The 21,418-nt window shown below is 43.5% G+C and overlaps 3 protein-coding genes across 10 annotated transcripts; 2 read left to right on the forward strand and 1 right to left on the reverse strand.

The window, feature by feature from the left end:
* Nucleotides 1-327: 327 nt before the first annotated feature.
* tmc5 (transmembrane channel like 5) lies at nt 328-15,222 on the forward strand. Of its 8 annotated transcripts, XM_072712486.1 has the most exons (22): nt 338-786; nt 2,164-2,351; nt 4,083-4,267; nt 4,468-4,557; nt 7,046-7,162; nt 7,379-7,481; nt 7,699-7,780; nt 8,040-8,294; nt 8,502-8,644; nt 8,908-9,052; nt 9,148-9,300; nt 9,842-10,011; nt 10,740-10,818; nt 10,941-11,038; nt 11,195-11,290; nt 11,408-11,483; nt 12,134-12,267; nt 12,360-12,533; nt 13,417-13,495; nt 13,609-13,704; nt 13,972-14,014; nt 14,137-15,222. In XM_072712486.1, the coding sequence occupies exons 2-22, from the start codon at nt 2,278-2,280 to the stop codon at nt 14,247-14,249; spliced, it is 2,505 nt and encodes an 834-aa protein (XP_072568587.1). In that variant the 5' UTR covers nt 338-786; nt 2,164-2,277; the 3' UTR covers nt 14,250-15,222. The 8 variants fall into 8 exon arrangements, with proteins under 8 accessions (XP_072568586.1, XP_072568588.1, XP_072568587.1 ...); XM_072712485.1 differs by having other exon boundaries at nt 328-786; nt 11,195-11,483; XM_072712487.1 differs by lacking the exon at nt 11,195-11,290 and having other exon boundaries at nt 336-786.
* A 91-nt stretch (nt 15,223-15,313) lies between these two features.
* On the forward strand, nt 15,314-17,772 carry mettl26 (methyltransferase like 26). The gene is made up of 7 exons (XM_023825196.2): nt 15,314-15,667; nt 15,698-15,902; nt 16,212-16,374; nt 16,729-16,788; nt 16,993-17,060; nt 17,155-17,233; nt 17,347-17,772. The coding sequence occupies exons 2-7, from the start codon at nt 15,709-15,711 to the stop codon at nt 17,401-17,403; spliced, it is 621 nt and encodes a 206-aa protein (XP_023680964.1). The 5' UTR covers nt 15,314-15,667; nt 15,698-15,708; the 3' UTR covers nt 17,404-17,772.
* On the reverse strand, nt 17,773-21,243 carry wfikkn1 (WAP, follistatin/kazal, immunoglobulin, kunitz and netrin domain containing 1). Its single transcript, XM_023825191.2, has 2 exons — nt 19,918-21,243; nt 17,773-19,727 (listed from the first exon to the last, which is right to left on the reverse strand). The coding sequence occupies exons 1-2, from the start codon at nt 20,173-20,175 to the stop codon at nt 18,207-18,209; spliced, it is 1,779 nt and encodes a 592-aa protein (XP_023680959.1). The 5' UTR covers nt 20,176-21,243; the 3' UTR covers nt 17,773-18,206.
* Nucleotides 21,244-21,418: the final 175 nt, after the last annotated feature.

Raw genomic sequence — 21,418 nt, forward strand, 5'->3', positions numbered from 1 at the left:
AATAGTACATTTCATAAGAAGTGAAGTTTATTCTCACTTTAAACCAGAATGTCTGCCATTCGTTATATTTTGTTATTTATTAATTTGTTAATCTTCCTCGTAAATCTCACAAAGGACCGGATTTGGGATTACAAGGTAGGTCCAGCCTACGTGAATTTAGATGTCAGGTGCAGGAACATTTAATACACCTTGTTTATGGTCAGATTTTGTCGCTTTCATTTAAATGCGTCTGCTAGTTTAAATGGTGTTAAATTTTGACAAAACGGTTTCCTGTTTCAGTCGTTCTAATAATAATACGTGGCAGATTTCAATAAATCCGTAAAAGTCACCAGTGGGACCTCGGCGGTCCTGTGCCTAATTTTATCCGTTAAAAAAACGAATCGTTTCGGGAAATGGTATTATCGGAAGCCCATCAATGAGACGCTCCGCCTCTACGGCGCTGGCAACCGTATCTAACAGATAGAGAGTCCATGAGTAACCAGCTAGGTGGGGGTGCATTAAGGAAATTATAAGAGGAAATTATAAGGCATCGCTGATGACGTACATATCGGGAGAATAATGATATATTACAGGCGGACTTTTACCTTTAGAAGAGGACACTGTGTTACTGCTTTGTAAAACTGGCTTTTAAATGCCATCGTCATGTAAGGATTACAGGACTGAAGATAAATGAGAACTCCAACGAATTCCGTTAAAATTCCTTTTAAAAGGTGGATTAAAGAAGTATTTTACATCCACTAAGAGCAGTAAAGGAACCGTCAGAGAAAATTGATCCCCACTATAACGGTAAGATGTATTTAATACGGTATAAAAACTTTTTTGTTTTTGTTATCTATCAGCCATGGTAACTGCTGAATGTGTTAAGTCAGATTTAGCCTAGTTAGGGAACATGGATTCTTCGTTCATTCCTTACATAGCCTATTGTAGGCATAACATTGTATTTGCCTTTAATGCTGGCAACTGGCTGGGCAATGTAATTATTTAAAAATAAAAAAATCCCTTATAAAGCGTGAACTACTTAACATGTTTGCTGCTATAGTTGACGGAACACACTGGTGACATCAGAATTTAACCTGTAAAACCTGATAACGTACAGTACTGTGCAAACGATTTACGCAGACAAAGAAAATGTTTAAGGATTTTTATCTGGGTAGTAAGTGAATATTTGCTCAGAAAAATTACATTTAACATTAGAACATATGCAAATTAACAGTAACAAAACAAACAAGAACTACTTCTGCATTCCAAAAAGTTGCTGATATCTTGTCGGATGCCTAGACGAACATCCCTCTTCAGCCAATGCATTGAGTGTTCATTAAATTTCACCACCAGCTCAATTAATTAATGGACTTCATTAGCTGAATAACTCGATAAGAGAAGTTTTAAAATGGTTAAACTGACGCACTCTGACAGACATAGCTTAACTATCACAATGTGCTTAACACCAATATGAAAAACGTACCATACAAGACACAAATTATGTATTTTTCTTCACCCATCAGTGTATTTTTGTTTGGAGGATTTGATTTTTTTAAATTATCCATCAGTCTTTATCCATATTAAATGGTGTGTTTTATGTTGTATATAATGTGTTTAATTTATGTTTCAGTGGTTTTAGAGAATGCACATTACAGAAAAATGCCATTTTATAGTAAACTTATCATTGTTACTCTGTTGCTCTATGAGGGCACATTTCATGTACACTGTGTGTGTGTAGGTCTTTTGCATAAGCACACAGTATAGCTTAGACAGAAATGTCAAGAGGAAAAGCAAAATTGTGTTGTTTGTAAAAGTAAGCAAATACTGTGGGTGATGATGATGTTTCAGAATGTGACATTGCACTTAAAGCTTCCATCTGCAGGGATGTCCCTCCATGCATTCAGACAATGCACTGGTATTCTGTTATCTTTTGGCCTGCCGTGGCATAATGAAACTATATACCCCTCATTCATTTCCCATGAGTTTCTCTGAGGGATTAGTGAGGATTGAATTTCTCTGTAAGCAGAGAGGGAGCTTCAGGGAGCAGACATGCAAACGGGCTCTGTTTACATTCAGTCTCATGTGTCAGAACAATCAGTGAAATCAGAGGGGAATTTATTAACAATACAGCCTACAAGACAGACGTCAGGTAGAAAACATTAATTCTGGTTGGGCTGCTTACAGGAAGCTCGAGAGGGTCCCAGCTGGAGCCAGCACATGGCGCACTGAGAAGAGGCTAGACCACAGAGTGGAATAGGGGTACGAAAGTGAAAGCAAAGGAAGGAGCCGGACATCACCATGTCATATTTTGATGGGGAGGGCCTCTTCAACCCTGCCTACCATGACTCTGAAACACTGGAAATAGACAGGAGGTCTGTCTCAGCCGCTCTTGAAATCTGTTTCCATGTAACACTCGAGGCTGTACTGAGCTTCGGACATTGTGATAGTTTCACTCATTGAAAAACGTACCATACAAGACACAAATTATGTATTTTTCTTCACCCATCAGTGTATTTTTGTTTGGAGGATTTGATTTTTTTAAATTATCCATCAGTCTTTATATTTTTCCTGCGTAATAAGTTATTCATGTGTCTATACAGGGTGAGTATTGTTAAAATGGGACACTTTCTGAAAGTTTGCTTTCTGGAAAAATATACTGGATCACCTCAAAGTCTTGAATACCAACTTGATACCATTCTAAATACATTAATGCCCACTGAACAGTACATAGAAGAGTAAATAAAGTATTAAACACATATATTGACTGTCCCATTATAATATATACTGTGTGTGTGTGTGTGTGTGTGTGTGTGTGTAGGGGGGGCATGGTGGTGCAGTGGTTAGCACTGTTGCCTCACACCTCTGCCCGGGTTCCATGTGTGTGGAGTTTGCATGTTCTCCCCGTGTCGTCGTGGGGTTTCTTTTGAGTACTCCACCCCCCTCCCACCCCACAATCAAAAAACAAGCTGAGGCTAATTGGAAATGCCAAATTGCCCATAGGTGTGCTTGTGTGAGTGAGTGGCAGGATAAGCTTTGCCCCCCCCCCCCACAACCATGAGTATGATAAGCAGTTTCGGAAAATATATATACAGTGGTACCTCAGTTCTAGAACTCGAATTTCTTGAAAGTTGAACAAACCAGTTTGACCTAGAACTCAATCTGAATATCAGAAGTTGAACCGTGAACGCTGACCTAATATAAATTGTAAGCGCCAGGAAATGAGTCATACTACAATGCAATTCTTACTTGAATGCCTTCTTCACAGACTGGACGATTAACCAAATAAAGCAGCGCAACATTACAGTAACTAACAATAAATAAACCACTAACTTACGTGTACTGTTAGAGCATTTATGTCATTTATTTAAACTTTATTTTACCAGGTAAATTAACTGAAAACCAGGTCTCACTGCTTTACGTGATATTCGGGAGAAATAGCAGATTGCGCATCGGAACTGCCTGGGATACAAACGTCATGCGTGTAACTAAACTCTTCAGCCAATAAGGGCAAAGGTGTGTCGTCACGGAGGCGGTTCCAGTTTGTGCAGCCGGGTGAGAGATCGCAATGTATCTAACCATAATGCATTGCGTCAGGATCAGAATGCGTTGCTTTAAGCCAGCGCTGTAAGCAAGTCGGATGCACCCAATGACCGGACTGGGGAAACAAACTGAAACGCGGACTTTATACAGAGGACTAATGACAACAACCAGAAACAGCTGATCACAATGGGATCCCACACGAGGTTAACAAGGGGGCGTGGCACACGGAAGGAGCGGACAATCGGGGCAGGACAGGGGTAATGTTGGGATAAGATCTTTATCGTTTTGGAAGCCATTAAGAAAAAAATGCTCTTGTTTTATCCTGTTCATTTTGTGTTTAAATGCTAAAAAAAAAAAAAAAAAAAAAACCTATTTAGGTGTAATTTTCGGGGGCCGGGAACCAATTAATTGGTTTTCCATTATTTCTTATGGGAAAAATTTTATCAGAACTTGAACTTTGTAGGATTCGATCCGGAGTCCGGAACGGATTAAGTTAGAGAACCGAGGTACCACTGTATATAAAATGTATGGAAATGACATTATTGTTTACTGGCCCCTGACAGTCCCTCAAGAAAAGATAATCATCACACCCATTATGACTGGAACCCAGAGCCCGCTGCCATGCTGCCACTCCATGTGGGTGGGGGGGACTGGCTCAGGGGACAGGGCAGCTGGAGGTCTCCGGACAGCATTCCCATGGTTCCACTCTCCAGCCAGTATGGAAACAGAGCATGGCAGCTTAACCACGGTATGCTGACAGAAAGGTCACCATTTAAAAGACGGCTGTTCCCAAATGAACTATTTGACTATGTTTACGATGTTTACCCACAGCGTTGGTTAGCATAGCTGCCTTCCCAGCACTTAGCCCATGTTAAATTCCCGGCCAGTGCAGTTGGGCTTATGTTGCTCTGAAATGCTGATTACATATCTTCTGGTTTTTCTCGATAGAGCCAGACAACAGTCAGATACGAATTAATTTGCCGAAGGATTCCAGTACATTCCGCCATGAAGAGCAGCCCCCAGGGACACTGCGAATGGGTAAGACTGTAAAGTCTATAAGAAAGATGTTACAAAGCAGAACAGCTCTAATGCTAAACACTACCAATCATTAAGAGACTGATGGGCACAGTGATTATATGGTTACCACCATGACCTTACACTTGCAGAATTATGGGTTTGGTTCTCATCCCTGTATAGTGTGCCATTCAGTTCAAGTAAAAAGGTGTCTCTAAATCGCTTAGAGTGTGCGACTGAGTGACTGCAGTCCCTGTGAGACACTGGTATCCAGTTCAGGGTGTCCCCGCCTTGAGCTTTGTGCTTCCTAGCATAAGCTCAGCGTGACCTTTATTTGGATAATAAACCTTTATTTGGATAATTTAAGTGGGAATGGATGATCAATTAGTCAAATTCTAGGTCAATGCGTAAAACCTGAGTAAGAGCATATTATACTACTCAGAGATAGAGATAATCGTGCTAGGTCACATTTAGCATAATACAATGCACCCAGAGTCCTGAAAAATCATACCTGTTTTACAGGTGAGTCTCAAACCTTTGTTCTGGGTAAACATGTGTAGAACTCAATGAGTTGAGATTATTCAGGACTTCCTGCCTGGATTCCTGCAGTGGAGAACCTTCTTCTGCCTGCTGCATAGACCACAGTGTCGCCCTTAGTCTGGGGTCTTAATTACAGTCATGCAAACAATGACATGCACACAGGCTTGACTGAATACTAGTAAAAGGAAATGTCCAGTTTATGTGTGCAGAACACAAGTTATGAGCCAAAGGTGTCAAGACACTTAAATGTTTTCTGTCTGCCGTGCTTCCTGGAGTCTTTTACGGTTTCACAAGCCAATTAGAGCCACACTGTGTCTAACACCTGGGCTAAGTGGAAATAAGAGGCTGAGCTCCCAGCTGGTTTGGTTATTTGCCGGTAAAGTCTGACCTGCTGTTTGTGTTTCACTTTATTATTATAAGCATGTTGTAGGTTCAGTAGCTCTGAAGAATAATGGACCTTGACTTGAAGTTAGTCATTATCTTCAAAAAAAGCTTCCTACCTCAGACTGGGGACAAAGGGCAACTACTGCTAGACTCACAAACGAGAGAACAGGCAGGGTTCAGACGGGAAATAGTTCATGTCTGCTGCCATCTGCCTAATGGGTCCTTATGGTTAACTGGAGATAAGGCAGCTGGGAGGTAGGACAGGGTGGAATGTTACCTATAAGGAAAAATGGTTTTTGTTTATTTTTGTACGTCACAAAACAGTTTCTCGGGTCTTATCTTGTGAGTAAACTTTGATTTGAAATTTAATATTTAAAGGCTATTTTATTACATTTTTTCCTGATAGAAGGTAATAAGTTAACTCATTTTTATGATATATTATCTCTCCCCATCTCTGTCTAACTTTTCCTGGATAAAAGTCCCATGAGACATTTTCTCTGGGCACTGTTCCTCTTTATATGTTCCAGCAAATGGTCGGATGAGTTTCCTGTAGGGGAATCACCTAATTTGCTTATACGCATATTCTTTATAATTTGACATATATACTAATATTGTGATAACCAGGGAATCACGAGTCGGGCAGACAATGATCCAAAATACGGGGTTTTAATGGGGATAGAACGGACTATACGGGAAAACACGGTACAATGACGGATCTGGGCAAACTGACTTGGACGCAGACTTAAATACACAGGACTAAACAGGCAAAGCAGGAAACAGCTGGTTACAATTGGGGTTTCACGCAAGGTAAATGAGGGGGCATCACAAATATACTGTATACTTTAATTAAATACTAATAGAATATACTATATAATTTAACATCAGCTCCTTTGGTAGCCAGATGAAACAACTGCTGTACCTAGTTATACTGAGTGTGCTGCTTAGGCATTTGTTGAAATATCATTTGAACTCCATATAATTTAATTATCTGTTCAAAAATGATCAAATATAGAGAATAAGTTGTATTTTTAGAGGAGCTGCAAATGCTCAAGACAATTAAAAAGATTATTTTTCCTTTAAATCAGAGCTAAATAAGATTTTACCAACTCTGAGCTATTAGTTAAGTTCTTGTTGGGCCGAATGCTTGATGGGCCAAATGGCCTCCTCTCCTTTGTAAATTTCTTATGTTCTTAGGAGTATAGAGTAATTAATGAGTGAATTGCGTGAAAATAAACACTTCATTATGTACACCTACGCAGAACTGTTTCCTGGGTAGATGAGTTGTGTGTTCAGAGAAGCCTGGTCGCGTTAATGAGTCTGGCCGCTCTCCGCTGACCTCTCTCATTAACAAGGTGTTTTCAGCTGCAGAACTCCTGCTGCCCAGATGTTTTTTGTCCATCGCACCATTCTCTGTAAACCCTAGACACTGCAGTGTTCCAAAATCCCAGCTAGGTGGATATTTCTGAGATACTGGAGCCACCACTTCTGGCACCAACAATCACTCCACATTCGGAATCGCTCGAATCACACATCTTTGCCGCTTTAATGCTTAGTCATGCAAGCACTGAACCTCTTGTCTTTTGCCCAGGTGTCACATCAATGCGACGGAGAGGAACACTGAAGACAGGTCTACTGCCAGGTGGTAATGTAGCTCTGGAGAAGATTGGCCTGACCGAAGAAGACGTCAGGGATGAGATCATGAGCGGTGAGATGTGTGAGAGCAAAGGGGAGTTTAGATGGGGTTAAAGTGTAAATTATCCTTCTCAAACGCATACAACATTTAATTGCTAAAGAAAAAGGCCGCTGAATTCATGTAAACACAGATATTAACCAATGAACTGAAAACGTATCTCAGAAAAAAAAACCTTTTCTGGACTTTTTCTAGATCCCTAACTTGCTAGATACTTTCTGTTTTCAACAGAGGAGCAGGACCTGGTGAAAGAGCTGGTGACCATGTCAACGAGGGAATGTATCCAGGCCATCCGAGACCTACCCATGTGCATGGAAGACAAGAAAAATATCCGGTAAGCCAGGCTTTGTCCATGGTCAGCTGCTGGTTTTTATACAGTTAACACTAAACATATTAATATGTACTGGTGAAGTAACTTGCCAGGTTTTATAAATCGGATGTTAAGCTACCCTCCCTCCCTTTATAGTTCCGTAAATGCATATGTCTGTACCGTTTACAGTGTTTGCAGTAACAATGGGTGTGATGGGCCATATCTGTCCTTCTTTACTTAGGAACCAAGTACTGGCATCAAAGTCTTCTAAGAAGGGCTTCTTGCTCACCTGTTCTGCGGACTGTTCTGAGCAGATTTCTTTGGTGAGACTGAAAATATTTGTTTTAAATTAACTCCCCAAGGGTTCTATTAAGACCATATTCATATTCAAGATTGCATAATTTATTGAGTGTAAGAATGCTGCAGGCATCCATTGATATACAGTGAATTTACAGAGAGAGTGACTTACTGCTTTTAATGCTTAAGATGACATCCAAGTCAACCTTGCACAAAGTTCCTCCAGGTCCCAGAGGCACCTCCCCCGCTTCCTGCACACCCTCCTCCATCGGACACGCCTCTCAGTCTCTCCGCAGGTGTGGCGTTGGCTTGTCGTCGGCCAGGCAGGCCGTGCGGCTGTGGCAGGGCACCATGAAGGAGATCGGGGGCCGTTTTGGCACCAGCGTCCTGTCGTACTTCAGCTTCCTGAAGTGGCTGCTCATGTTCAACACCATCTCCTTCCTGGTCAACTTCGGCTTCATCACCATCCCGCAGCTGGTGCAAACCTCAGGGCGGAGCCCTGATGTACGCTTCACAGGGCTGGAACTGATCACCGGTGCTGTAAGTTTTATGTACGTTTTATACTTCCTGTATTTATTTTTGTGATCACCTTGAACGGTCACACTGCCAAACATGGCCTTGAAGTCACCTATATAAATAGGAATCATTAGCCATTTTTTAATCGTTTCTGGCAATTATGATTAAAAATTTTGGTCAAATACATCAGTAAACAACAACCAGTGAATGTGCTACTTCGGCTCTCCACAGGGGTATTTCAATCAGACAGTAATGTACTACGGTGGCTACATAAATGGGACGAAGGACAGTGACTTCAAGTACAACATGCAGCTGGCCTACTTCTTCACCATCGCAGCCTACCTGGTCTTATGTGGAGTGTCTCTTATCTACAGGTTAGTGGACTGGAGCAGGACCAAGAATTCCCATCTCTTTAGCAAGGAATTGTACTTCTCTATAACCCCTCCTCCCAACAGCAATAATAATTACGATTATTACATAAATCAAATTGTGATTTCACATCTCATTGGAAATTACAGCTTTTATCTGGACTTTAATTTCAGGGTCTCATGGCGGTGCCTTTCTGTCTGTCTGCCTTTCTGTCTGTCTGACTCTTTCTCTCTGTCTCTCTCTCTCCTCCTCACTTCCCAACGTGAAGCATGGCCAGGTCGTTCCGGAGGAACTTTGTGCTCTCGGACCTGAGCTCGGGCAGCGCCTGGCGTCTCCTGTGCAGTTGGGATTTCAGCATGGTCAATGAGAGAGCTGTACGACAGCGTAAGAATAACCTGCGGGTCCAGCTTAAGGTGATCGCTTGGCTCCGCCCCTCACGGTCAGCATTGCCGCTCCCTTTGCTGCTCACTCTCCAGACCGCTTGTCTTCCAATCCTCTTTCCTCCCAGGAGTCTCTTTCGGAAATGATGCAGACAAATTTCCTGCCTGTGTCAGAGAGGATGAAGCAGCTTGGAATCCACCTGTGCACCTGGGTGGTTTCTGCGGGGCTTGCAGCCGGCTCCTGTGCTGCCATATATTACCTATGTCAGTACAACCTCCAGGTATGTTTAGTGTAAAGGACTGAGATACACACATTTTACACGTGCAGTATATTTACATCACATACAGCGGCTCAGTGGGCAGAGTGGTGGCTGTTGTGAACCTCGATGAATGCCAGGAGTGATTCTGCTCCGCTGGGCCCTTGAGCGACGCCCTTAAGCTGCGATTGCTTCATCCTGGGTATGATGTTAATCTACATCCAGCCCTGCAAAGCAGGTCCTCCAACTTTCAGAGAAAACCTAGGGGGTTGGTGGCAGGATTGGCACTCCAGCCACCGGAATAAACTTCACTGTTTCGTTCCACTCAAACTGTGTGGTACTGAGGTATCACTCGCCGCATGGTTGTACTCGGGTTCTCATCCCTGAGGTGGTTTGTCATGTGGTTGGTTCGGCAACTCTCTGTATCTCCTTACAGCGGCTCAGGAGCTAGACCTATAGATGTTCGTAGTAGAGCTATACTTGACCACCATCCCTATCAAATCGGTGCTATCATTCTAACATTTTGGCAGTCCTTTGGTTAGTTGACTATGTGCTCTCCCTACAGCAGATCAAAGTGTCTCAAAACCCTGGAAATCTGAAGGAAGAGGCCTCTACTCTACTTCTCCCATTCGTGGTGTCCCTATTCAACCTCGTCATCCCACTCCTCTACTCACTGCTCAGCAAGGTGGAGAATTACTCCAACCCTCGCTTTCAGATCTACGTCATCATCCTCAGGTTTGGAATCGGTCCTACCAGATCCACAGCTTCTCCGCTTTCTACATAATGTCCTGTTAAAAAAGAACTAGGCAATCATTAAGCTGAAAGCCTTTCAGTGCCTTCCTTGTAGATACTCAACTCAAAGGTTCTTTATGGAAGCTACTGATGCAAAACCACCCTCCAGAAGGCACTCAAGGGATGTTTTACACAAAATGTTGCAACATATACCAGCAAACTTTTTTATGGTGCATTAGTAGTACAAAACTAAATTCTAAAATAATAAAAAGATCAAAGAGGTGATTCAAGTACACCGAGATGTTGGAGATTAAACTGGACAGACCTTAAATGGAAGAAGAAGGAAGGAACAGCCAGCTGAACAGCACTGGGATGGTATATGGAATGAGGAAGTCTGGCATTTAAAGACTGTTTAGTTAAAGGCAATGATGAAGTGTGTCAGAGTGATTCAAGATGAACTGTCCTGTGGGTTGGTGGTACACTGCTGTGACCAAGACAGTTATTTTTGATATTACAGCAGAAGAAACCTATGGACACATAAATTTGTTTAATTTGCACATATATGCAATTGAAACAAAGAATTTTTAAGTCCTGTATTTTATATAAATGTTTGCACTGTGGACAAGGTGTTTTAATAGGATTATCCTGTAACTTAGTGTCAAATTTTAACCTTTACAAGAGAACTTGTTAGGTGTTTGTAAAGTCTGAATTTTTGATACCTCTTCCTCCAGAAATGTCTTCTTAAAGATGTCTATTCTCAGCATCCTGTGCTTTCATTGGGTGAACAACGTGACTACAAATGTACCAATGGTATGAAAGTGTCAATGACTAATTTTTATCACCATATTATACGTCTAAGACCTGATATACTCTATCGGAGTTTGCATTTTGTATGGATGTGTGTAACCAGTAACACAATGCATTATTGTCAGTGTTGGGAATCTTATGTGGGACAAGACTTGTACCGGCTCGTGATCGTCGACTTCTTCTTCTCCATATTTGGCTCATTCTTCGGAGAGTTTCTGCGCAGGTCAGTCTCTCTAATGAATGCTTACTGATACAGTTACTTTTAGCTATTTTTAATGATATTCCCCAAACGAGCTTGATGGGCTGAATGGCCTCCTCTCGTTTGTAAATTTCTTATGTTCTTATGAATTCCCACATTTTATTCCATTTGCTGACTCAGAATCATCGGAACCAGGTGTATGCCAAGCATTGGGATTCCAGAGTTTGATATTGCTACAAACGTTTTAGACCTGATCTATGCACAAACCCTGACATGGTACCTTTCTTCCAACTATGCATCTGTTTGTATACACGTATACTTAATCACATTTGGTATCTTCACAATCCGTCTCTTCACATCCTCTCACATCTGTCCATTATTTTTTCTCTTCAGGATTGGCATTTACTTTTCCCCACTTCTGCCACTTATACAGATGATAAAGTTATTTCTTCTGTTCTACTTGAAGAAGGTAAGGTACTTGACTCATCCTCAAAGTGACCTTCAAAAGGAATGGGAAACATTAAGTGCAGGTGTGAAGTGCACTGCTAGGACACAAGCTCCTAGAAGCAGGACTGAAGTCCCATAAAGCAAGAAAGAAGCCCTTCATTAATGAGAAACAGAGAAGAACCAGGCTGCAGTTTGCCAAGAATATATATATTAATCACAAACACCCACAAATTGAGAAATGAGTGAAATGAAAAAATGTGTTGTGGTCTCTTAATTTTTTCCAGAGCTGAATTTCTTACTATATCGGTTAGTTCTGTAAACCTTTGTGAAATACTATGGAACTATCGAAGGATCAAGTAATGAATAACATAAGTTAAATACTGATCTCGTGTTTATTCATCATTAATGAATCGTGACACATCTATCTCAAGTAGCAACTGTACTTGTTAATGATTTGTTCATAATTTGTGCATCAGTAGTAACTGAGCGATTACATAGTATTTATGCCCCATCAAGTAAAGTATTACCAGTTTACTTTGATAATATTACCTTGATGGTGAATTTTATAGAGTGATAAATTAATCCCACTGTCATGGGTAGGAAGTTGATCCCTTTTCTAACAGTAAACAGCAGCTAAAATCCACTTGTGACGCTTCTTTCTGTTCCACTCAGGTCAGCCTAAACAGGAACTGCCAGCCCCCCCGCCGGTCCGGCCGTGCTGCCCAGATGCAGACCATCTATATCGCGCTGCTCTTCTTCCCCTCCTTTGTGGGGGCGCTGTCTTTGGTGGCGTACACAGTGTGGTGGTAAGAGAGAGCGCCAGATCACTCAGCACTTGTGACATAAGACAGCAACTTTAAAAATATCATCTTTGTACTTCTGTCCTTTTTCCCGACAGCCTGACGCCCTCAGACAGCTGCGGGCCTTTCCAGGGCCTCAACACCACCTTTGAGGCAGTGTCCCTTTGGATGGAGGACACAGCCATCATCTCAGAATTCTCTTGGGCCGTGTGGATCTACAGCCATATGATTAAGAGCGAGCTCTTCTTCTTCCTTCTTGCCCTGATCTTCCTGTGAGCACCTCCCAGTCCCTTCATTCTCACCACAATCTCCCATTCGGACTGTAGTGTCAGATTTGTAAAGCATTAAAGAACTCCTTCAGAAGACTCAATGAATAGTATGTTATTGGTTATATGTTGCTGTCTGGCTTACAAGTTGCATTGCACTAATTTTCCTCTAGGTGTCCCCTGAGGCACCCTGTGTTCAGCAGTCATTTAACAATGAACAATTAGGGGACAAATTAATCTGTGTAAAAACAAATACTCAGCTGCTGATGAAAGACATATATACTCAATATATATATATACTCAGTATATACAGTATATACTCAGTATATATACAGTATATACTCAGTATATATACAGTATATACTCAGTATATATACATATATACTTTTTTCACATTCAAAAAAGGCAAAACTTTATTGCTCCTCTGATACATATCCCTTACAGCAGTCGCAAACCAAAAAACTAACCGGAGAAGCACTTTCTTGTAAGATACACTAATAAAACTCAAAGTATAATGGCAGGCTTAACACAAAATATGCTAACCATTTACTTAAACAGAAAATACACCATTCTATATAAAATGGCGCTTACATTTCTTTTTACCTGAAAGTTTTATTTTTCATTTGCCTGGTCTGCCAGCACCTCTTCTGCCAACTTAATCTTTTAGCAGTGTACTGCAGTGTAATGTGGGCATTGAGTTTACCACATCTGACACACATAATCATTCATGACGAGTGTCAGCTGACTCACTGCTAACTGAATAGCACATCTACATTAAATAAATAGCTGTATCAAGGACAGTCATTGAACACATGTCAATATGTGAAATATCTGATACACGGTAGCTAACCTGAGATATTATCATATCAACTTCTTGTTTCCTCTCCAGGGTGCTGATATACTTTTTTTGGCAAATAACTCAAGGACGCAAAATGTTGATTATTCTTCTCAAAGAACAGATCATTAATGTAAGTTCAGTTTCATTTGTGTTATTGTGAAAATAATAGTATTAAGTACAGCACAATTAGTTAAAGCATCCATCCTTTATTGATCCATATAAACCTCTTTATTTCTCTGGTAGGAGGGCAAAGACAAAGCTTTTCTGTTAGAGAAGCTCAGGACTTTTCAGAATCTTTCCTTGGTTCCCTATCATGCAGAGAATGTGCATGGACCTCAGGTCAGTGATGTTACATTTACTTTTACCTTCACATCACAGCAATACATCAGAATAATTGCCGGGAAACTTAAAGTGATCACACGATGATGATGGGCATGGACATCTAAAGGGTAGTAAACACACATAACAAGGTATCATTTTTTATTATGAAGTCACACCACTACTGACCAATAGCTAACGATCGGCTGTTTCTCAAACAACCATCATCCTGGTTTTCAACATGTACAACTTGAAAATTGTTTTCAAATTGAGCTGTTTTTCCCCCAGTACTTTGAGAGGACATATCAGACTGAATCAGATTACAGTGAAGGTGAGTTTTCTTTACTTAATGTTTTTAACCAAAAATTAGTGTAAAAATAGTATGTCCTGTAAAACTTTTAATGATCCGTGTAGGTCAACTACTTAGCTAACGCCCCATCATCTGTGTCTAAGGCTATCAAAGAGGGGCTTGCCCTGAAGAGGACACCCCTCCTTTTGCTTCCAGTGCTCTGATGCAGGCTATGATGGCTAGACGGCAAGCGGAGGAAGAAGATGAAGAGTATTAACAGCTCCGGTTCATTATATCATCTCTCCAGTGATATTTATTAGTTTTACTTCAGTTGTAAAGCAGGGGGTCTTTCTTGAGTGGTTTGCTCTTTAAGTAACCCCATTGCTAAAGGGTGCACCAGTTCTTCTGCTGTGATTTTACTTGAAATGCTACCAGATGTCAAAAGTGTTTAGTTCTCCCCACAAACAAAAGCACTCCATTCCTAGTTGCCCAGCCTTTAAATATCATAGTAAAAAAATGAGACAATTTGATACTTTCTTCTTTTATACCTGATCTTCTTCATGATTTCAGCTGTTATCATTTAACTTCATATTCCTGGCTCCTGTCTGCTGCAAGGAGGTTCCACACTGCAAAAAAACGGCATCACATATCAGGTCTTCAGATCTGTGTAAAATGATAAGACACTCCAACCAACCTTGACAGCTGTGGACATGCAATAAATTAAGCAAGGCGTGAAGGAATAAATCCCACTCTCACTGCATTACATTCTCCTTTAAAGCTAATTAATTCAGCTGCTAGAGAAAAACAGTGGCAGCCTTAAATGGTATGTCAGACAATGAACGCTGGAGAGCATCTTGATTAAATCACTCAGTAGCCAAGTAATTATTTCCAGAAAAGATTAAAGGGTGTAAAAGATAAATTGTCTACCACAGGCATATTACTCTAATATATATTAGATAAAATTGTTTGTGCATCTGTGGTCCTGCAACCTCTGATACAAGTACTGACATATAAAACCTCAATCTTGTAGTCCAGCATAAGAAGGTCGTATTCAGCCTAGTAATGATGGAAAGATAGGTGTACCTATATTCAGAACGTGCATTGTGGCTTTAATTATGTAGATCACGTCATTGTTTCGTATTCTTATTGTAAAACACATTCTATTGACCTACCTGTACACTGATCTAAACTGTAGTTCTGTAAACTGTAAATATTGTAGCATTAAAATGAATAAAACGAATCTTAAGAAATTTTATGGTATTTTAGTAAATATCTAAATTATTACATTCAAGTTGCCTAACATTACAAAAAGAATTCTTTTCGTGCAAATTTAAACACAATAAAATACACATAAACAAAAATTTTGATTAATTTTACTGGCAGGCAAAAAGCTAGGGGTATGTGGGAAAACATTTCAATTAAAACATATGCTATTCAGGCAACAGCATCTGTTATCATTCGTCAGACACCAGTTTCCATAACGCGACTATGAATTAATTCGATCAAACTATTTCAAACCACGTGTAATACGCGACAATGGCAACGTCATCATTAAACATCACTTCCCATAAGCCATCGCGAATCTCTTACGACTTCCGGGGATCGGAAACAATAACAAAAATACTAGCTCGTTAAGCAGGGAGGTGCTCATACGGTGGGACCTTGTAGTGTCCTGAACGTGGCGCTATTGTGAGGGCCTCGGCGCGTGGCGAAGGCTCCCTCTAGGCACGTGCAGGATGTTGTGTGCGGCGGCAGCCGAGAGGAACAAGGAGCCCATTCTCACGGTGCTCCGGAGCTGTGTGGACCCGCACAGGAAACTCCGTGCGCTGGAGGTGTCGTCGGGCTCCGGCCAGCATGTGATGCACTTTGCTCAGGCACTGAGGAATGTCACATGGCAGCCATCCGACATAGACCAGCGGTCGATAGTCAGGTAAAGGGTGGCATAGGACACCGTGAGGCCGGAGGCAGCCGGCGGAGCCTTGAGCTGCTGACGTAACGACCAGGCTGTCAGCTAGATGCTGGAATTGTGCGATGCTCTAGTTATCACCCAGTAGTAAAGCTTTCAGTGTATCTGGTTTGGTAACGTCGTTACTTAAATTTAATTACTGAGCTAATCACAATGCGGCTTTGGAGTTATGTTTAAAATTATTATTATGATATTAAGAAAACATTTGAATCTAAGTCAGCAGGGGCATGGTTCAAAACGCCAGACTGCAACGTGTTTTTTCCTCCATATTAGTATAGAAACGTACAGAGATCTTCTGCAACTGGACAATGTGAAGCCCCCGATTCATCTGGATGCCTCCCAAGGCTGGGAGTATTGGGGTGGCATGCAGCCTGAATCGTATCACCTTATCGTCAACATCAACATGATGCACATATCCCCGCTGTGCTGCACCGAGGTGACGGCTCATCCATCCATTTTAAAAATTTTCCACGCAGCTTCAGCTCAGTTAGACCTTTGAGAAGTCAGCTCTACAAAGAATCACCGTCAGAGTGAATAACATTATTCACCTGATGTGTGATATACAAATTGGTGACCCTCTATTGGATAGTCACTGGAAGATCAGTGGCTGTTGGGATGGATATGATAAATTTTGTGTGACTGTAATTTGTTCTGGCTTTACATCTTCTCAAATTTCAATTATGCAACAATAAGTTAGTCTTAAGGAAAGCATATACTAGCACACCATTTTCAATTTTATTAACCATGAACTAAAGTTTTGTTGAGGTGCACTTATGTTTTTCCATTTTAGGGTTTGTTCAAAGCTGCTGGGAAGATTCTGAAACCACATGGCTTACTCATCACATATGGGGTACACTTATCTGTGCTCATGGTCATTTTACCTTGGCTCCTTACGCAAAACATAATAATTATGTGAATAATTTCTTTATTACCCATAACTACTGTTCTGCAAAAGGCATTCTAGTTTAATTGTTAACCAATTCTACATCCAACAACCCTATACAAGCAAATGGCTGGATGGGTTTAACCATTTCTGTGCTTTTTCCCCATCCAGCCTTACGCCGTGAACGGACTGATCACTCCAGAAAGCAATGTCCAATTTGATCAGAGTCTGAAGCAGAGGTAAAGAGATGCTCGCTCAGGTGATCCTAGTGAATGCTAATTGTCTGCATTCATAGTAGCTTAGATGGTAGCATTTTGTTTTTTGTGCCCTTAGGAACATCGAGTGGGGTCTGAGGGACATCTCCTTGTTGAGTTCCCTGGCAGAGATGAATGGCATTTTCCTGGAGAAAGTGGTAAGAGATATGAAGACACTCCTGTCCACGCTGCCCAGTTTGTCTAGTCAACCATCTTGATTCCCAGTCAGCCAGACACCTTAACATCTGATTGTTGCCACTGTGACCTGCAGGTGGACATGCCAGCTAATAATAAGTGCCTGTTGTTCCGGAAGGAAAGCCTGGTCTGATGGTGGCTTCACTGCAAGCAGTTTCAACAGCTACTCTTTTTTTTTTCCACTAAATCAATCTGTCGACACATCAGAACAGGTCATTCAAGGTGGCCAAACAGAGTAGTACGTAAAATAGCAAGTACTATGGTCTTCATTTACTTCTGAAAGTACTTGACATTCCTAGAACCTCTTGGTTTATACCTAGAACCTTAGCCTATCCAAGATTAATATTACAAATTAGACCACCTCATCGCAGAATGTGAAATGCACATATAAAAAATGCATAGAGTTTTGTGAACTGGATTTCTTTGTGATGTTATTGAATAAATTAAATTCTGTTGTGAATGTGATTACTAATGCTAAATAAAGGCTATATGTGGAAAACAATCCTTGCTGAAACTGAGCAAAAATATATTTGAATGAATAACAGAACAGCTCCACTCAGTAGCTTTACACATCAATCATGAATGAACATGAACTTCTAAAGGTCACCACACGGAGAGTCACCCTCAGTCAAAACTCAAAACAGGGGTAAACGTAAATTAAAGATTTTGCCCAATCTACAACACAAATATATACAAACTATACTTTCAACCTATATCTATTAAAAACAGTACTTCTTCACATTTTAAACTAAACTGCCTGTCAACTACAATATTCAATGAAAGTCTCTCCAAAACTGCTATTTATCAGTAATTGCATTTCTAGTTGGGGTGACTATAACTACAGATAATGAATGGTTTTACCTTGGCTTTGTACCTACTAGCATGTCCCTGCCTTGGTAACTAGAACCAAAATTACAAAGTCTACTCTTGGAAGCGCTACAGTGTCTCACAGGTCTTCTTCTCCAGAACCTCGATGATCTTCTTCAAACGCCTTTCAGTAATGGGCCGTACGTAACTCTCTGGCTGGATAACAGCCATGCCTTCCTGCACCTCTCCCATGACCAGCAGGGGGCTGTCCTCCACGGTGATATTCGGACAGGGACACCTCCAGTCCATTTTGGCCAGCGTGACCTCGAGATGGCGGGTGTTGAAGAAGGCCAGGCCCATTTTCTCGTCGCGCAGCACTCTGTCGAGCGTGAAGCGGGCGATTCCGGAGTCCAGGTCCTCGATTAACTCCGTCAGCCGGCCCACGATGGCGAAGTCACTCTGGCACAGAAGGGACATTACCTTTCCCTTGGCGCGGCATGTCTTGCACGGCCGGCGTTTGGGCTGCGGGCAGTTGGCTTCGCATTCGGCTTTGCTGCGGAAGCTGTTGCGGTTCCCCTGGCAACCCCCGTAGGCGAACGCCTGGCACTGCTTTAACAGCGAATTGTACGCCCACCGTGACTCCCAGACCTTGCAGGGCCCCTGCACGGCTGGGAGGGAGCATATTCCCGTGCCCTCGCGCTGGCAGGAGGCGCGGCAGTCCTCGTACGTCTCGAAGCGGTTCCGGCTGCCCTCGCAGGCCCCGTTGACGAAAGTCCGGCAGGTTCCGCGCTTGCTGTCGTAGTACCAGTCCACGTGACGTGGTCCGCATTCCCGCCGGTCCACTTCCGCCAGGCAGTCGGAGGAAGAGAATGGCCGTCCCAGAGGCACGGCCATATCCAGGTCCTCAGAGGGGTCGTCCTCAGCGCGCCTGATAACTGACAGTGGGTAGTCCGCCCGCAGGACGCCAGCAGCATTGCGGGCCGTGCAGGTGTAGATGCCGGTGTCCTGCGCTTGGGCGTTGTAGATGACCAGCTGGCCGATGTTAGTGATGACCAGGTTGCCATACATCTGGTCGGGCCTCATGATAATGCTTTCACGGCGTTCCGTCTGCTTCTCCCAGGTGACGTCTGGCCTGGGGACCCCGATGACATCACAGTGGAAGCTGACTGTCCCCCCTATGTACACGGACTGATGGGTGGGGTTGCTGTACAGCGTGGGGGGAAGGGGATCCTCCTGGGATGATGTGGGTGTGGGATGTGCCGTCGTATCCAGAGGCAATGGGCTGGTGTGCGGCCAGGACAGGTGGTAACGGCAGGTGACCACAGTCAGTGTGACTCCCCGTATGCAGGCCTCGGCATCCATGTAGCAGCGGTTGAAGTAGGTGAGCCCATCAGAGGCGCACGTGAAGCTGGGCTCCTTCTCGCAGCGGTCCCGGCACTTACAGACCGGCTGTCCCTCCCAGATGTCACACATGGCTCCTTGCTGGCTGCATATGAAGCCAAGGCAGCTGGCAGTTCCGCCCCTCCGACCCGCACCATCCGCTCCACCTTGGGCCTCCGGTTGCCCCGCGGAGCTGTCTGCAAAGCGGGCAGCCACGCAGCTGCGCAGCCCGCACACGTTAGTGCAGCACTTCTCAAATCCTGCACAGTCCTGCCAGGAGGTAGGCCAGGTTAAATACCCCGTCTGTTCGAACTCATATGCATCTACAGAGATTTTACTGCAAGCTAAAATAAGCTCAGCACTGCATTTTTCAGCGTCAAGACCGCAAAGCTAGCATCGGGAAAATAACGCATAGTAGTGCACAGTTTCTGGGTGGATACAATTGAAAATGGAGACTCACCTGGTCAGCATTGCACTCCCTTTCGCAGGTGCTCTGGGCATCGACCCACAGATTGGCGTTCAGCTTGTTGGGACAGACCCCGGGGTGCTCGACCCCGGCCAGGCTGGCAGTCAGCGTCGGAGAGGGCAGCGTGCAGACAGAGAGCCAGAGTAACACGGAGCGTAGACCCAGCTCTCTGCAGCCGCGTCCGTCCTGCACACTGACGGGGGATAAGCCTCCATCCCTGACCTCCCGATATCCGCGGACAGCGCCGCTCATTTTCAACCGGTTACGAACACGCAGTCTGGCGAGCCGCCTCGCACTAATTTCATAACTCTCGCTGAAATAATAGTTAAACTTCTTCCCGTGCAGCAAGTCACCTAAGCGGCTTATTAGCTGCACGGCGAGCTGGGGACTTTGCGCAAGCAGAATTTATAACACAAAACGGGGTAGAATAAACCTGTATCCGCCGATATGGGGAATCTCTTCAGCGGTCGATGAAAGTCCTGCTGCCGGCTACAATACAGCGCGTTTCTTCGCCCAAACGCACCAGCAGTGAGGGTGAGGTATAACCCAGATAGGGTAAATGCATCAGGTAGGGCCGCTCCGGTAGGATCTGCGAGCAGGGTGACGAACTCCAGCTTGATTATAGGGGGAAAACGTGAAAGGAGCGAAAGAACTCGGTCCCATGAGGCGGAAAGGGCAGCCCTCTGACCGGCCCATAGGCGTCCAGTGTGGGGTTTTATGAAGGAGCAGCCTGCGCCGCGCAACTGGACAAACACCCAGGGAACATCAAAGGCTCGCTGGACTCCGCCGTGCGGCTCGCCGGCCGAGTTATGGGGCTCCAAACAATTAAGCACATTCCCCACTTTCATAAACACCGGGGAATTGATCTTTATACCAGCTGCTTGGCCATATTTTTGCCAAAGGTTTGGCAACCAGCGCATGGTTTCTCGCATGCATCACTAATGTTAAATCTACCTAAAAGGGGAAAAAGCTCCCCCCTCGCCGATGACGTTAACCTTGCACGAATTGCAGACCAAATATCACTGCGTCTCCGAGAGCGCAGCAGCCGATTAACATGGTCGTGACCACCCAGCCTACACCGGAACCCGGAGGCGTAATGAGTCGGGCTGAAGTATACAAATAAACACGAGTATTTAGGGTCTGTCCAAGTCTAGACTCCGGGTGGCGAGGCTCCATCCCTCATTCACACAAAGCTCCGACATGCCGCGGTCAGGTGGGAAGCGCCAAGCGTGAAATCCGCAATGCTCCGCGACCCAGCATTGTCCCCCGCAGCCAGGGAGACCCTGAGAAGTTACTCCCTTGCTTTTGATCGCAGGTGACCCTTCAACCTCCGGGTGACTCCTGACCCACGCATTCAGGCTTCCTGGGTCTTCAGGCCAGGACAGGCTACGGACAACAACGGCAGGGCTTCACTGCTCCGGGAGCTTTATTGCACTTGAGCATGGTACTGACATACTCCGCTTATGAAAGGACAAAAACTCTCAGGAGGACAAAG

This window comes from Paramormyrops kingsleyae, chromosome 5, assembly GCF_048594095.1.
Source record: "Paramormyrops kingsleyae isolate MSU_618 chromosome 5, PKINGS_0.4, whole genome shotgun sequence".
Classification (NCBI taxonomy): Eukaryota; Metazoa; Chordata; class Actinopteri; order Osteoglossiformes; family Mormyridae; genus Paramormyrops; species Paramormyrops kingsleyae.